Source organism: Labrus bergylta, chromosome 3 (assembly GCF_963930695.1).
Source record: "Labrus bergylta chromosome 3, fLabBer1.1, whole genome shotgun sequence".
NCBI classification, from domain to species: domain Eukaryota; kingdom Metazoa; phylum Chordata; class Actinopteri; order Labriformes; family Labridae; genus Labrus; species Labrus bergylta.
In genome coordinates this window covers 9374326-9389121 of record NC_089197.1, presented here as the reverse complement: position 1 = coordinate 9389121, position 14796 = coordinate 9374326, and the positions used below count along the sequence as shown (strand labels likewise).

The 14796-nt window shown below is 41.4% G+C and overlaps 1 protein-coding gene across 2 annotated transcripts in view; it reads left to right on the top strand.

The window, feature by feature from the left end:
• pacsin3 (protein kinase C and casein kinase substrate in neurons 3) overlaps positions 1–14348 on the top strand; it is a 35342-nt gene extending 20994 nt beyond the window's left edge. For both annotated transcript variants that reach the window (XM_020640146.3, XM_020640145.3), the window contains 4 exons: positions 843–963; positions 5296–5429; positions 6741–6925; positions 11737–14348. In XM_020640146.3, coding sequence (XP_020495802.2) covers positions 843–963; positions 5296–5429; positions 6741–6925; positions 11737–11852 — 556 coding nt within the window. In that variant the 3' untranslated portion in view covers positions 11853–14348. The remainder of the gene's footprint in view (positions 1–842; positions 964–5295; positions 5430–6740; positions 6926–11736) is intronic.
• The last annotated feature ends 448 nt before the right edge of the window (positions 14349–14796 follow it).

Genomic DNA, 14796 nt, shown 5'->3' with positions numbered 1-14796 from the left:
CTCAGGACGCAGGCATGCAGATCTCTCAGGGTTCAGATGTGTGTGAGCGTGTGTGTGTGTGTGTGTATGTACACAGGGGTTAATAGAAAACCTACAGTGTTGTCCATTAACCAGTGACCTATTTGTTCTATTTAAACATGCTACTGTAACCATGGCAACTGTGATTGGGGAAAGTCCTACAAGATCTTTGTTTAAATATTGGACAAAACTGTTGTAAACTTTGTGAAGACGAGACTTCAGACGGTCTGTGATGACATTTTGATTGGAAAAGTCATCGCTTTGCTATTATTTTTAGACTAATTTGATTTGTCTTCTGTTTAGTAGAAAGACTGTTGAGGTTCTTTACCTGGCCCCTCTCATGAAAGACCACCTGTCCTCTATCAGTGACCTCGGTCCAGACTCACAAACCGGAGTCCTCACAAACTTGACTTTATGGAGTCTCCAGTTACTTGAAGTGAATTACCGTACATGTAACGGCATTTATAAGAACTTCAAACCCTTAAAGGCCCTTAAAGGTACAGGTTCACATTCTTTCCTTACATCCCTTTATTTGTGTTTAGATGGTGTTTGGTCACTGAAATCATTCCCCTAAATAAAAACAAAATCAAGTAGTGAATGCAACTTGAAGTGTGCGATCAACTGGGGGTGCAGATAGCCTGGCGTGCGGCCCCCATATGGAGGAGGAAAGGGAGGAGAGGAGGAGAGGAGGAGGGGAGGAAAAGAGGAGAGGAGGAAGGGGGAGGAAAAGATGAGAGGAGGAGGAAAATGAAAAGAGAGGAGGAGGAGGAGGAGGAGGGTGCAGATGTGAAGATGAGAAGATTGACACCCACTTTGTCCAACAGGTTCAGAAGTCTCTACCGGGACCTGGGTCAGACCATCCAGGGAGCCAATGACACCGAAGATCTCCGATGGTGGAGGAACACCCACGGGCCGGGCATGAGCATGAACTGGCCACAGTTTGAGGTGCTGACAGACTCACACAACACAAACACACAATGCTGACTGCACACACTTTTGGGACTTTTTCTTGAACTTCCTTCATTCATGATTTATCTTGAAACTTCTTCATATTAACAACGGCGCTGAGAAGGACTGTTGTTGTTCTTCAGCGTGAGTTTAACGGACTGAATTTTAAACAGGCTTCAAGTGAAAGACTTGTTGTGTGACTGAGAGCTCTGAGTTGGGTCAGGAATGTCTGAACACACACACACACACACACACACACACACACACACACACACACACACACACACACACACACACACACAGAGACACTTGCAGGTTTGTGTAGTTGTTTGTGGAAATCTACAGATTCCCCCTCAGCTCTGCGGGTCATGCCACTGAGGACAAACAAATATTTACAGGAATTTAAAAAACACAAGAGATTCTGAGAAGCTGGAGTAGAAATAGAACATGGTTATGGAGTTAAATATCATTTTATTATTATTTATTATTTATTTATGACAGAGAGACAGATCATCTCATCTTCAAAACTCTTAACTCAGTTATGTATCCCTATTTCATGAGACAATGTCAGCAACTCAGCATTCAAACAGATTCAGAGTCATCAGAAAATCTAGTTTTCATCTAAAGTCCAGGTACAAAATAGTTTTCATCATCCTCTAATAGTTCTAGGAACTGTTGAAAGCCTCCCCCTGATGCAAACGCAGACAGAAAAGAGTCCTCATGTTGTGTCGTTCTCAGGGAACTCACTAGTGGATAGTTCCTCTTCAAAAAGTCCCCAGAACTGTTCGGTCTGAAAACACCTCATAAAAATAGTTCAAAATACACACTAGTTAAAACCTCATAATTATAAAAGCATAAACTGACTGAAAAGAGTCGATAAGGTATGACTCTTTTTGATTCTGCAGGTTTATTTGATGGTCAGGTCCTCAGCTCTGCAGACTGCTAAAGACGGACAAATATTAACAGATATGAAAAAGAGCTCAAGAGATTACAGGAAGCAGGAGCAGAAATCAGTTTTCTTTATGGAGTTAAAGGAGAAATCTCATTTTTGCTTTGGGTTATGTAATTTTTTCATTCAGATATCTGTCTCTAATTCTCGAGACATTTCTTCATTAATCAGCATGTGAAACAGAGTTTTCAGAAAGGTTAGTCGGTTCATCTGCAGCCCTGTTCTTGGTTCTCATTCTTGTTTTTCGTTCTGTAATCAAAATAATTCAAAGTGCACAATAATTTAAAACACACCCATTACTGTAAGCCTAACCCTAACCCTACTGAAGCAGGAACTGAAAAAGTCTGTCAGTAATTTTGATTTTGAATGAGGCTACGTTGCTTTCAATGAACTCTCTCGTCCCTCAAAGATGGACATTGATTACGATGAATAGCAGTTCATCCTACAACAATCCTTTTTGTGAATCCAGCCCGAGGATGATATAACCGATAGTGATCAGTTACACTCAGGAATGTCCACACCCTCTCCTCGCTCTCTCTGTTCCTGATTCACCAGAAAGGAGCCGTTGTTTTGGTCCTGTTTTCAGTCTGTGAAAAGATCTGCAGACCCAATTATCAACAAATAATAGAGATACAATCATCTGGATTCCTGCCTCCCTCCCACTCTCCACTTTTATTTTTGGCAGCTAGACACAGACTGCGTGTGTGTGCGTGTGTATGTGTGTATGTGTGTACAACTTCAGACCTGGATCCTCTGATTTCAAATTTTACAGATGAGTCGACAACGTCAAACTGAAAAACTGGAGCAAAAACTCTGATAACTGGAAAAAGATCTCGATCAACCTACATCATCATCTCCAGATGTCATATTTTTAACCACATGTAAAAAAAAAAAAAAAAAAAAAAGCTGCACGCTGCAGGAAACGCTTCGTTATGTAAGCTGGACGTTTTGCCATGTCATGCCTGTTTTAAGCTTGTAAGCAGTCATGTACATCGACCCTTACGTCAGCAGTCTAATCTTTGCCTTCAGGAATCTATAAGCTGATTCATTAACATGTTTTTCAAGGAATGGAATGATCTTCTGAACTTTATTCTACTCTGTAGTTACTCCTTTTAAAGGGTTAACCATTTAAACTCGAGATTTTCAGGAATTAAGTGTGTGAAGGATTTTAAAATTGCAGGCAAGTGAGATTGTTCCCATTTGGCATTTGAATATGCATATTATTTAGAGATAGGACAGTGGATAGAGTCTGAAACGGGGGGAGAGAGGGTAGGGGATGACATGAGCCAAAAGGAGCCACAGGTCGAACCTGGGGCGGCCCACTTGGAGGACTATAGCCTCTGCACACGGGGCGCTCGCACTAACCACTGGGCAATCAGTGCAGAAAATTGTGGGAAACCGCCCTGTGATGACAAAGTGAAGTCTGCGTAGCTCCCCAAGATTTTCAGTAGTTTTAAAACAAGAGAGGTAGAGAGAGAGAGAGTTAGTCGATACTGGTGGAAAGGAAAAACTCTTTCTGTCCTCTGAGGAATCTCCCAGTGTTCCCACAGCGCTGCTTACACAGAGAAACATTGTCTCCACACAGGCGCATGTTTTTATTTCTGTTTGTGAGGACTCTTCCAACTCTATTAATTCACAACTTCAACCTGAACTCTTGAGCTACGTGCCTTGAAGTTTACAAAATGTAAGACTTCAAAACAAGTGAGGATGAGAAGCTAAATGTTCTCTTGTCAACCTTTTATAACAAAACAAAGTTCATATCTGTGTTTCATCCTGTTCCTGTGTGGATATTCAGATCTCACACACACACACACCTCCTGTAGCAGCTCTAGATGGAGGTTGTTCTGTGCGCCACTGAGACTGTAAATACCACCTACCTCTGTCAGCACCCTGTTATCATGGGCCTGTGTGTGTTAGTTTCAGTCAGGGTGTGACCCGATCAGACTCCATTGATTATCCCACCTCAGTGTGTTTACTGATCTACAATGTTACAATTCACTTAGCAGACGCTTTTATCCAAAGCGACGTACATCAGAGAGTAACTACAACACTAATCCATTCATACACCGCCACAGTAGCAGCGGGAGCAATGCGGGGTTAAGTGTCTTGCCCAAGGACACATCGGACATGTTGCTCAGCCGCTCAGACTCTACCAACTGAGCCACAGCCGCCCAAAACGACTCATTGTTAGACTCTTGTCCTGCTCTGTTTTTGAACAAGCATCAAAGTGTGAAAGCTGAAAGACGAGGGTGGTTTCACACTAATGACCCGGGCCCAGATCTGAGTAAGCTTGACCCTAAAGTTCTAAAGTTCATTTGATCAGTGTGAACACAGACGTTACCGTTATGGTACCGTACTTGGGCACCATGCCTAAGACCACCTCAGGTCTGAGGAAGAGCATCTTGGCTTGAAACGTCACCCGTCTAAAAAAACCTACAAACGGGAGCCTCTTAGTGTGAGGATCTTATTTATTACCTACTCGGGTTCACGATTCAAAAAGATAGTGGACCCTTTAGCTGTACCCTAAAGAGCATCAAAAAAGACAGTGTGAAGACGAGTGTTTTTTTTAGATTTATCTTTGGGCTTTTGTGCCCAATATTGAAGAGATAGGTCAGTGGATAGAGTTTGAAATCGGGGAGAAAGAGAGTAGGGGATTGACATGCAGGAAAGGAGCCACAGGCTGGATTTGAACCTGTGCCGCCCGCTTGGAGGTCCATAGCCTCCATACACTGCGCCACCAGCACCCCTGTGAAGATGAATGTGTGTTAAGTCTGTTTAAATTCACAACAATCAGCCACTCTATTGTCAATATAAACTTCAGCTGTAAGTTAGCTACCAGCCGTCCTACACAAATATCTGCTGACGATTTTTTTGTCTCTGTGATCTCTTCAACTTACTCTGTGCTGCCCTGGATGAATTTAGTTATTTCTGTTGAGTCTTAGGCAATAAATCTGCATCTAAATGAGCTGTCGATGCCTGTCCGTGTATTAAGTTTTATGGTTGTTGTTGAATAGAAAGGGGGCAGGTGTTATAAGTTTTCTTCTTCCTGCTCCTGTTTGCTCATGAACAGTGTTTCAGTATTATGAGAAACATTTTTTTGTTGTGTATTATTGTGTTGAAATCATACACTGAAATGAGCAAATAAATCAAATATGAAATGAAATGAAATGCCTTTAAACATTTTTTAAAGCATTTCGGTGAATGGCTTTTGAATGAACTTTGACGAAGCACCTGATTGCAATTTTTGTTGATTTTCATTTTTTCTTGCGACCCACTGACCAATGGAAACCCGGCTAAGACTTTTCTCACAGTTAGTTATATCTGTTGTAAAGGTTTCTGTGATCGAGTGAAACTAAAAAACTCTGTGTTTGTGTGTGCAGGAGTGGTCTCCAGAGGCCAGCCGCTCCATCAGCAGGAAGGAGCGAGGTAGAGACTCTGAGGACAACGTGGTCACCCTCACCAACATCGTCTCCTCTGGTGGAGGTGACGTCCCACCCAGTCCCATTATGAGCAGGTAGAGAAAACACCACAACGTCTGCAGGTCGTGTTTGTGCGTGCGTGTGTTTGTTGCCTTGCAGTCACCCTGAGGAGTTCACATCCTGCACACAGCAAACTGTAATTAGAGGCCTGAAAGCTGTCTCTATATGTTTGTTTGTGTGTGTGTGTGTGTGTGTGTGTGTAACAACCAGATTAACCCGCTGTCAAACTCGACCAGTAAGTTTCCTAAAAAGCAGCAGACATTTGGCTCGAAGTCACTAATCCCTTCTTCCCAAAAATCCCTCGGCTGGAGCAAATCTTTTCAAAGTCTTTGGAGGGAAAAAAAACACATTTTCAGAAGTTTTCGAGGAATGACAGCAGGGGGCCAAGATTAAGATTGAGATTCTTTATTTCCACTCTGCTGGATACGGGTTGTGATCCTCTTATTTGGTTTCACTTCACTGCGCCTACTTGGGGGATCAAAAAAAGTTACTCTTGAGGGAAATTGGGAAAATTGTAGAGGTGATAAAAGCTCACCATTACGACCACGGGCAGAGATCAGTGCAAAAAAAAAAAAAAGTCTCTTTAATTACGACACAAGTGGTCAAAACGACACACATAGGGGCTCACAGTGCACTCACATTATTTTGTGGTTTAATCTTTAGAAAATGTATAGCTCCTCGTGTTTTAATGGCTAAAATAATTTAGCTTTTCACCTTTATTCGACACGGCTCACGTGTTTTGAGTTAATAAACTCTGCAGTTAAAATGAGTCAGACAATGGGAGGTCCAGACCGCTTCATGAGCTCCTCTGTTCAAACATGTTTCCCTCTGTGAGCTCACTGTTGTCCCATAAACCTGCTTCGGCAGTCTGCTCCTCACAGCGTGCAGTCCAACACTTTACACACTCTCTTTCCACTTGATGTCCATGGAGATGCCGGCTGCGGTTGCCTGGAGATGTGTGTGAAGTAGCTACAGATCCTCTCGTAGTTTGTTTACACCTCAGTGGGTGCAGGCTGAGTTTAAAGGGATTCTCGAGGTGTACAGTAACCCAGCTAGAGCTTAAAAAAACCTGGCTGCAGCCACATTACAGTCAAGGAAATATGAGCTTGATGCTGCACCTTTCTTCACTTTTTTTTTTTTTTTTTGCTTTAAAAATAGAAAATGTAGAACTGAAAGCACAGGATACTAACTATAGGAAGCTTTATTAACGAGGATGTTCACGGGAATGTCCCTGATAGAAGCAGGATTATACTTATCAGTAATTTGTGATGCTGCATTCAGGTACCAGCCTCTGTATATTTGTGTTTGATTGGCTGTCTTTATGTCTCCTTTCACCTCTCTCTCAGGGTTAAAGATTACTCATCAGACTGGTCAGACGAGGAGAGTCCTAAGAAGGTGTTGGCGGTCAACGGCGTGGGGGAGGCAGGGGACGAGGAGGAGGAGGAGGAGGAGGATCAGGTAGAGGGGGTGCGAGTCCGAGCGCTCTATGATTACACGGGCCAGGAGGCCGATGAGCTCAGCTTTAAAGCAGGTATTAACACTTACTAATGCTTACAGAGGGGAGGCATCACAGGAAGGGGAGGAGTGTCGACTTTCGGTTTGATTCACTGGTTTTAGATTTGACGCAAGCTGTTGTTTCCTGTAATGTACAAAACAAATTAATATTAAAGTACCTAAAGTAAAAGTAGTCATTTCACACAATAATATATACTATCACCAGGTTATATAAATGAATCCATTACTTTGATATAGGGATGTGACCATACCTTACAATGTGATTAAAAATCAATACAAATATGAACAATTTAAATCGATTTGACAAAATACATACTGCAGTACTTGTTTTAACCAGCAGAGGGTGCTATCTGTTTTTGGCTTCTCTTCAGTCAGCAGGTGAAGAGTTAAAAACTAGGGCCGACCTTTAAGGGTAGTTATAATATATATATATATATATATATATATATATATATATGTATAGTTATAATATATATAACTATAAATAGATATTTTTAATTATATACATGTTTAACCTAAATCTATAAACTACGATTGACCTTTGTTTAGTGAAGCATAAAGTAAAATATTTACTTCCTAAGTGTAGTTTTGTAGAAGTTAAAAGTGGAAAAAATAGACTTTTATAACAAATACAGCCACTCTTAAAGTACATCAGTATTTACTACTGTGTAGGATTTCTTGTCCCATGTTTGTTTTTTCTTTGTTTTATCACATTAAATTCCCAAAGGAAATGAGTATAAAGAAAAGTATCATCATTTAGTTCTAGTGTTGTGACTGTTTTGCACATCAATATGAAATGACAGCTTGCATCAGAACAGGAGTTATTAGTTATTTTACATTGCCTTGAAGCCTTAAAATCTGAAAAAGCTCCAGAGATATTTTTTGTTATAATTCGCCTGTGATGCCTCGTCCTTCATTCTTCCATTTACACACACTCATGTTGAACGCACAGTTTCTGACATGAGCACTGATGATGAGATGCAGAGAGGACTGTGATGTCGTGTGTTCACACCATGAAACACACTTCATACATCTTACTTAAGTGTGTCAATCAACATCATGATATTTGAGCTGCTGTGAGTGAATGAATCCACTTGAGTCACAGAAAAATCTCAGCTTTTGTTGAATGAATAAAAATAAAAATAAACGAATGTGAAAGTGAAAGAAAAGTTTGGATGACAAACACTGGTTTTGTAATTGGATCAAGAAATTAACAAAGTGTGAAAATAGACAAAGTTTTCTTTCGCTGGTCATCGCTGAATGCTGTAAAGATGTTTAACTGGTGAATTCCTGTGACTCCTGTCGGATCATTATTACAAAGCAGATCGTTTCTGCATGATGTGTGCAGCTGTGACAGATGTGAAGTGTGAGCAGCTTGAAATCAACGTATGCTGCTGAAGCCTCGGAGAAAATGAAAAGTATTACAAACCGAAGAAATGAAAGCATACTCAGCTTAACTCTACATTAAAGGAAGAATGTGCGACTTTTTGATCCAGTAGATGTCGCCCTTGAGCACCAGCATGAAACCAAAACAAACTGCTGTTTGGCCACACCTCCGCTATTCTGAATCCTCCGCTCTCCTCCAGAGACACACCTCCAACCCCTCTCCACTCACATTCACACGAAGGAATTATGAATAAGAACGCAGCATAATTAAGCTCCATTAAGAGCAAGGGTGGACAAAATTGTCCTTTGCTCGAGCTGCAGTCACCTGTGTCCTGCATTGTTGTGTTAGCAGGCTAATGTTAGCACACTTTGATTAACTCGTAGCTTCATATTGCACATAAATTGACACAGAATGACCGTGATCTCCAAACACTAATATGTGACATTCAAATAATCAGTGAGTATGTTCTTCTTCTTCTCTCTAGTTCTTGACTTAAACAGCTTTTATAAACAAGGGGAGGAGCCGGCCGTCCCGTCCATCTAAACACAGCTCTGACAACAACACAGCCGGCGGGACTCGAGCTTCTCCCTCATTGTAGACAGTCATGACTCAGAGACACATTTACACAGGATAGACTTGATTTCTGCTTTATTTATGTGTAAAAAAAAGTTGCATATTCTTCCTTTAAATATCCGCATCGATGCTTTTATTCTGATGATATGACACTCTGGCTCCTTGTTGATGAAATGGAAAAACTCAGCTTCACTAAATACTTGACTTTTCTCACCAAACAGTTCAGATATTCTTGCTGGAGTAAAACCTGTTGTGTGTGGTTTTATCTCCCTGATCTGATAGATTTTCTTCACATCTATCTGAATATCAAGAATGCTAAATTTATGACCGATGGGCGCAGTGTGCTGAGCTGTGCTACTCACCCGGGGTGCAGCTGAAGCAGGAACAGACAGCTTTCAAGACCAGAATAATCCAGCGCACACCAGGGTTTTTCAGATAAACTTTTCACACCAATGTTTTATATGCATTTAAATTTAAAGTCTATCTGAACAATCATGGTGTGCACTAGGTTACTCTGATCTTGAAATCTTATTGTATGTCCCATTCTAATTTGAGGGGTTTATGGAATAATCCAAATCGTGTATCTTCCTTTTTCATATAAATTGAGTGAAGTCGAGTTTTCTAGATGACCCTGTTCACGGCACAGTTACTCGAAAGAGCTTAAATGACTAAGTGATGATTTGAAATGTCAAACATTAAGCATGAATAACATAACATAAGCTCACTGTTTTATGAAATGACAGATTTACAGATTTGTATTTATTTTCAGGGGAAATGAGCTCTGCAGTTGTTGGTATTTTGTCAGAAAACTGTTTGTTGGTTTCTTCAGCTGAACTGAGCTTCACAGATGGACTTGGACTTGAGCTTGTATCGATCTTTTCTCGTCTTCTGACTACTCAAAGCACTTTTACACTGCAGGTCACACCTACACATTCACACACTGATGGTAGAGGCTGCTGAGTGAAGTGACCATCAGTATGAGCTTATCCCATTCATACACATTCATACACCGCTGATGAAGCAGAAGGAGCAACTTGGGGTTAAGTGTCTTCACTGAGGACACATTGGACATGTAGCTGCAGGAGCTGGGGATCAAACGCCCTGACTTTCAGGTTGAGAGACCACCCGGTCTTCCAACTGAGCCACAGCAGGCCAGCAGATGTAATTTTGTCAGTGCTAACAGAGAGGAGAGAGGAGCATTAACTGTTGGAGTCTTGGTTTTGATATGTCGAAGACATCATGAAGACCCTCAGTGAAGCATGGACAGCTACATGCAGAGCTGTTAGCCCAATCAAATTGCTCTGAGAAGCTGATGTCAGACTTTCTCTGTCCCGGCTGTACAGACAGGGAGCTCTGACAGTCACTAGGAAACATCCATGCTTCTTTTGAAATTCCGTACGAGCATGCCTGTAAGTTATTGTTGTTGTTTCTGAGCTTGCAGAAACATGACATCACAAAGGGCAGTAACCCCTCCTCTGTCCTCTGAGTCTGCCTTGTCACCGTAAACAATAGGACATAGAGCGTAAAAGCCCAAGGCACCCAAGCCCTTCCAGAGAGGGGGCGTGGTCAGACACAGCTCATTTACATTTAAAGGTACAGACACAGAAACAGCCTGTTCTGAGCAGGGCTGAAATAGAGGGGTTTATAGACATGATCAAATACAGGATCAGAGTGGATTTAGAACAAGACACTTCACAGACATGTTTTAGGGAGCTCTGAGAATGATTTAAACTGGTTGAAAAGGAGGATCATATGTGGCCTTTACATTTTGTTCCCCCATGGGACGCTAAAATGAATCTGTTATTATTATGTGAAATGTTGTAATGCACCGCCACTATCTATACTTTATCTTTGTTTAGACCAGTCGCAGTGACCGCATTGAAATCACTGTCTGAGACTGATGAGCCACCCTGTTCTCAGAGCTGCCTTTCTCCTCCCACCAGGGTTTGCGGGTCTGACCTAACACTAAAGCAGCTTGACCCCACAGCAGGGTCTCTGCTCTACTGACTTTGAACCTGGGCTGAGGTGATGTCAAAGAAAGTACCAGGTTCAAGTTACTGTCCACAAAAAAGAATGCATCTAAGAAATCAAGCTGAGCTCTCCCATGACATAGACACTGTAATTACACATGTGCAACTCTATGCATTAGTTTTTATTTTATGTTATAAATATATCAAGTGATTGCTGTTGACTAGGATTTCTGCTTCTTTGCATTTCTTTCCTCTAGTTTTCCTTTGTTTTCTATAGTAATCTGCTGCTGTAACGCTGCAATTTCCCATTTTAGGATTCATAAAATACACCTATTTATGTCTCTGTCATGGACACGTGCCATAAAGGGCATCAAATATTTGTGCAGTGACAGAGCTCTGTATCAGCTCTGGTGGCACGCTGACCCTGAGATCGTCAGGTGATCTAGATTATATCTTGATGTATTATTTTATTCAGTTTTGAATGTTTTTGTACCCTTGGATGACAAACAGTGATTTGCTGTAAATCAAACATTGACCTAAAAGAGGCTAAAAACGTCTCTGCTGAGCCAAAGGGTCAGGACCTTTTCCAGTTTGGTGACTGAAGTTTCAGCAGGGGGTAAAGTGGTGAGTGTGTGCAGCTTGAGTCTGTCCTCTGCATGTCTCACAGCGTTAGAGACAGACCGGGTGAGAGAGTTCATGTGACCTGATGGATCCACACAGAGACAGACTTACGTTTGGAAAAGCTAAGCCAAGCTCAGCTCTGCTTAACCTGAACAACGACCTGATGACTGATAAACACAGACAGCTCGCCTCTTCTCCTACAGTTGCTGATTATAACGAATGAACACTTCCACCTTTTATTTTATTTAATCTGACTTTCCATCTTGTTCCCTGCAGGCGAGGAGCTGCTGAAGCTGGGGGAGGAGGATGAGCAGGGCTGGTGTAAAGGGCAGCTGAGCAGCGGCCAGGTCGGCCTCTATCCTGCCAACTACGTCCAGGCCCCTGCCTCCTGATGTCCCGCCCCCTCTGCTCACCTAGCCAATGGTAAAACAACACTTGAGATGCCAGGACCAATCAGAAGCTGTTAGTGCTGACAAGTAGACGCCCCCTCAGTGAAACCGAACAGATTTCGGTATCTGACTGTTAAACTCGTCTCAGAATTTTTTTTTCTGTTATTGTTTGAGCTTCATTTTTTAATCCAGCTGGTGGAAAAGTTCACTGGATGTTTACTCAGTCTGAGGTCAATGACAGTTTTGTTTGAAAGAAGCTTTATAGGCAGAGAGGAATGTCTTGAAGCCTGCCAACGTGAACTCACAGAACACTGTAAAAAAAAAAAAAAAAAAAAGAAAGAAAAGGATTCCCATCGAACTTGGACTGGATGTTTTCAAACTCTAGATTTTGGTTTGCAGCTCACAGCCATCTTTTTCTGATACGTCGGAAAAAGCTAATTTGATCAAAGAAAGACAAAGTGGGAGGAGCTAAGGAATCAGAAGTAACAATCGACCGTGACGGACTGTGACTGGCTTAAACATCCATCATCACATCTTGTAAAAATCTGCTCTTTGTAAGGGAATTGTTTGGCACTTTGAGAGAAATGTCCACACTCAATGAGAAATGCATACTTCAAGGCTAGCTTATCTTATCTAAGCAGTAGGAAGTATTTTGGCAAGCACAACTTCACACTCAATGCAGAGAAGTTACAGATACCTTCTTTGACTTTATATTAAGATGGATGACATGTCTCCACCTCCTCATGGTGTACAAAAATGAAGCCAGAATATTCTCGCAAAGAACAGTGACATATTGTGCATTGAAGTCAGAGTCTGTTCAGTAGGGAGTGCCTGGAGGAGCCGGGATATCGACGTCCTGTCTCTTCCATTAACCAAACATATTTGAGTTAATAATAAAAGATAAAACATTATAGATCCCTCAGGTGGATGCAGTTCACAGCAGAATAGATTATTGTGTGGGTTTGAAGCAGACACTAAAGGTCATGGACAGTTTATTGACTCTGGTGTTTATCTTTGCTCTGACTGTTACTCCTCTGCTCTGATAATCAGGTGCACTCAGCACTGCAACAAACATGACTCCTTTCAATAGCATTAAATAAGTTATTCAAAAAACACTAGAGTAAAAAGCTCCCTAAGAATTAACTAGAATAACAAAAGTAATGTTGGAAAAATGTAATGTGTATTTATATTTTTGTCCAACATGTTAGCATAGAGGAGGCGGGTTTACGACATAAACTGCAGCCAGGCAGTAGGAGGAGCTCTGAATGTTTTGGCTTCACTTTGGAGAGCTGTCATGTGGTCCATCTTTTTATTTGGTCCGTTTGAGAAGGTAAATCTAGCTTGTCTAGGCTCTGCTTTTGGCTGACCGTTTCCTTCTTTCTAGTCTCTATGCTAAGCTAGCTAAGCTAAGCTTACCAGCTGCTGGTTGCAGTGTGTTTGATGCAGGGATATGAGAACGTTCTCAAACTTTTCTCTCAACAAGAAAGCGAATAAGCAGATTTTCCAAAATGTCAATCAGTTTGTTTACCCTCAGTATTCTTATCAAAGAATAAATCAGTTACATACATTGAATAAACTTCTTCTGTTTAGGAATTTAAAATACTTTTTGAGTGGCTTTCAGTTTAGTTTTTATGGTTGGGTCATCTAGTGGTCGTCAGAGGAACTGCAGCCTCTTCATCATTGCTCAGCTGTGGTTGCTGAAAATCAAGGAAAAAAACAATGAAAGACTGAACTTAGTGCCTTAGTCAATGAGGCTGGAAATGTTACACAGCGCCGCCCTGCTGTCTGACCCGGGAATTACAGCTGTCTGCAGGGTGAACAGCTGCTGATCATCCCTTAAAAAAAAAAAAGTGAAATCTCTGTTGATACCTTGACTTTAATGTGTAAACTTTGATTATGCATGCAGCATGTGATTGGCTGTAAACCTTTTCATGCCCCTCCCCCTCCACAATAAGCTTAATGACAGTCAGCTTCAGTTATTTTGTAGATTTTTAGGTGCGACACTGAATTCACTTCCTCTCCTCTTTTGATTCTTGTTTTTTAATTGCAATAGCTGTAAGTTTATAATAAGTCTTTTCTTTTAAGAATGGTGTAAACTGTTGCTACCTGTTTCTTTTAAACTTTTTTAAGTAGCATTTTTACTGTCAACTTATTTCTCCGTAATCTGTTACCCTTTTTTGTTTTAGAGATCGTCTTTCTTTTTACCGAGGCTGGGAGAGAGAAAAGTTGACTGTAAGCTTCAGGTCATTTCACCTGTGGTTTGTTGCTGGTCCAAGAGAACTGATTGTGTTTTGTCTGGTTTGGGGATTTTCCTGTTTGGTTTTGTGAGGGACCCTCCTCTGCTCTGCTGATTTAGAGCATCGCTAACAGCTAAGCTAACCCATGTAGACTTCCAAGTAATGAGAGATAATTAATGCTATTGTGCTGCTCCTTTGCTTTTATTTCTGTGTACAGAACATAAAGTGGGAAGACATAATAAAAAGCTTTCTGCAGCTGGAAGTTTTGCAGACTTTATTTTGTTCATATGTTATGGAGTATTAAGTAGGAAATACTTTAAAGGTGACATTTTCTCCTCGTTTTCAACCAGTTTAAATAAGTCTCAGCGTTCCCAAAAACATGTGTGTGAAGTTTCTTGTTCTAAATCCACTCTGATCCTGTATTTGATCATGTCTATAAACCCCTCTATTTCAGCCCTGCTTAGAACAGGCTGTTTCTGTGTCTGTAGCTTTAAATGTATATGAGCTGTGTCTGACCACGCTCCCTCTCTCGCCCCCTTTCTCGCTCCATGTCCTATTGTTTATGGTGAGAAGGCAGACTCAGAGGGCAGAGCAAACACCTAGCTGTGGGAGTGTCACCCACCTGGGGGAGGGGTTACTGCCCTTTGTGATGTCATGAAGGGAAAATCTCCAAACGGCCTGTTTGAGCACACTTTTTTCTGAAAAGTGGA